The sequence below is a fragment of the Mixophyes fleayi genome, chromosome 1 (genome assembly GCF_038048845.1).
Source record: "Mixophyes fleayi isolate aMixFle1 chromosome 1, aMixFle1.hap1, whole genome shotgun sequence".
NCBI classification, from domain to species: domain Eukaryota; kingdom Metazoa; phylum Chordata; class Amphibia; order Anura; family Limnodynastidae; genus Mixophyes; species Mixophyes fleayi.
The window spans coordinates 1763644-1765799 of NC_134402.1; the positions used below are offsets into that span (position 1 = coordinate 1763644).

The 2156-nt window shown below is 44.9% G+C and overlaps 1 protein-coding gene across 1 annotated transcript; it reads right to left on the reverse strand.

The window, feature by feature from the left end:
• Nucleotides 1-711: 711 nt before the first annotated feature.
• Nucleotides 712-1940, reverse strand: LOC142103688 (proteinase-activated receptor 1-like). The gene has a single exon (XM_075187820.1). The coding sequence runs from the start codon at nucleotides 1937-1939 to the stop codon at nucleotides 1016-1018; it is 924 nt and encodes a 307-aa protein (XP_075043921.1). The 5' UTR covers nucleotide 1940; the 3' UTR covers nucleotides 712-1015.
• Between the last annotated feature and the right edge of the window lie 216 nt (nucleotides 1941-2156).

A 2156-nucleotide genomic window follows, 5' to 3' on the forward strand; every position in this document is an offset into this window, starting at 1 on the left:
AACTGTAGACGATCAGCTGAGTAGACACGCTGTAGCGGGTATGGGAACCGCCGGTGAGTAGAGCAGGAAACAGCTTGGAAACTGCAGACGATCAGCTGAGTAGACACGCTGTAGCTGGTATGGGAACCGCCCTTGAGTAGAGCAGGGAACAGCTTGGAAACTGCAGACGATCAGCTGAGTAGACACGCTGTAGCTGGTATGGGAACCGCCGGTGAGTAGAGCAGGGAACAGCTTGGAAACTGCAGACGATCAGCTGAGTAGACACGCTGTAGCGGGTATGGGAATCGCCGTTAAGTAGAGCAGGGAACAGCTTGGAAACTGTAGACGATCAGCAGAGTAGACACGCTGTAGCGGGTATGGGAACCGCCGGTGAGTAGAGCAGGGAACAGCTTGGAAACTGCAGACGATCAGCTGAGTAGACACGCTGTAGCGGGTATGGGAACCGCCGGTGAGTAGAGCAGGAAGCAGCTTGGAAACTGCAGACGATCAGCTGAGTAGACACACTGTAGCGGGTATGGGAACCGCCGGTGAGTAGAGCAGGAAGCAGCTTGGAAACTGCAGACGATCAGCTGGGTAGTAATGCTGTAGCGGGTATGGGAACCGCCAATGAGTAGTGAAAACAGTGGAGAAGTTGCCCATGACAACCAATCAGCATTGAGGTAACATTTTATAATTTGCATATTATAAAATTATACGGAGCAGCTGATTGGTTGCCATGGGCAACTTCACTGTTTTCACTGCTTTATAATAAGTGCACAATGACTTTCCGAACACCCTGTAGTTGACAACCATGTCTATCACCCCTTTTGCTCTACGGAGATCAGAAGATGAACACCCCTGCATTAATTGTAAGGTGAGGGGTGCTGGAAAAGGGAACCCACCAGACGTATATTGGGTAGTATTGAATATCTGTTTGATTGGAATTCTTTAAAACTAATTTGAAAGGAATAATACGCTGTTATAATGATGCAGATATGTTTGGAGAGTCATGTCAGTAGATTATTTTGTGCATTCTTTAGTCTGGGTTTTCTTGAAATGTTACTTTGCCACCTTTGTTACAGGACAGCAAACTGTACACATATCTCTGACACTGGGAGGACATATAGTAATAGATAAAAGGATCAAGACAGCAACTGATGCTGCTAATACAAGCACAGAGGATGTAGGCAGCAAACAGAGTTTGGCTGTGTTGTCCGTGATAATGCAGATGATGAATTAAAAAGATGACGTTGGTTGGTCCAAAACAAAGTACAAACACACAAAGCACAATCAACATCAGTAACACAGCTTCAGACTTCTTATATGTGCTCTCAGTTTTTGAGGAGCTCAGACTTCGGATGGTTCCAGTGTAACAGACAACTGTAATGATTAAAGGAAAGAAAAAGAAAACTACAATAAAAGTGGTGAAATAGTAAATGTAAAAACTGAGATCATCCCTAAGGACCAGCACATCATAACACGTTGTGATATTCAGAGCGGCAATATATAGAGTTTGTTCTTTTAGGAGGAGTGGCACAGTGCCCGCTATGGATATTATCCAGATGCAGGAACAGACCAGCCACGCTCGGCTCATTGTGCGCCAGGAAAGGGACTGTATTGGATACACCACAGCCAGGAACCTGTCCACACTTATGCTGGTCATGAGCAGGATGGAGCAGTACATGTTACAGTAAAACGCTGCAGTGTAGAAGCGACACATTCCATCTCCAATCAGCCAGTTGTTCCCGGAGAATCGATAAGCGATGTTGAACGGCAGCAGAGTAACAAAGAGCACATCAGCAGCTGCCAGGTTCAGCATGTAAACCACCGCTGGATTCCGGACCTTTATCTTGACCAGGAACATGATGATGGCCATTACATTGAGAGGCAGAGCCACAATGACCACCAGGGTGTACACTGATGGTACAACTATGGTCCACAATTGACCAGTAAGAATCATTGCAATTTCTTCTGGAAATTCTGTTTTATTTGAATTATTCCTTGATGCTATGTTTTGGCCACTACCATCATCACCGCTACCGGAGGTTTCACCATCTTAAACAAAAACAAAAGACAATAAAATAGGTAATAGTAGATTTTTTTTATATTAAATATCTGCTAATCAGATACAGGTTTATAGACAGGGGTGTGGTACGAATTAACGGGTGTGACAAAGC

Coding starts and splice junctions, on each gene's coding strand:
- LOC142103688 (XM_075187820.1), bottom strand. CDS start 1,939: ATGATTCTTACTGGTCAATTGTGGACCATAGTTGTACCATCAGTGTAC.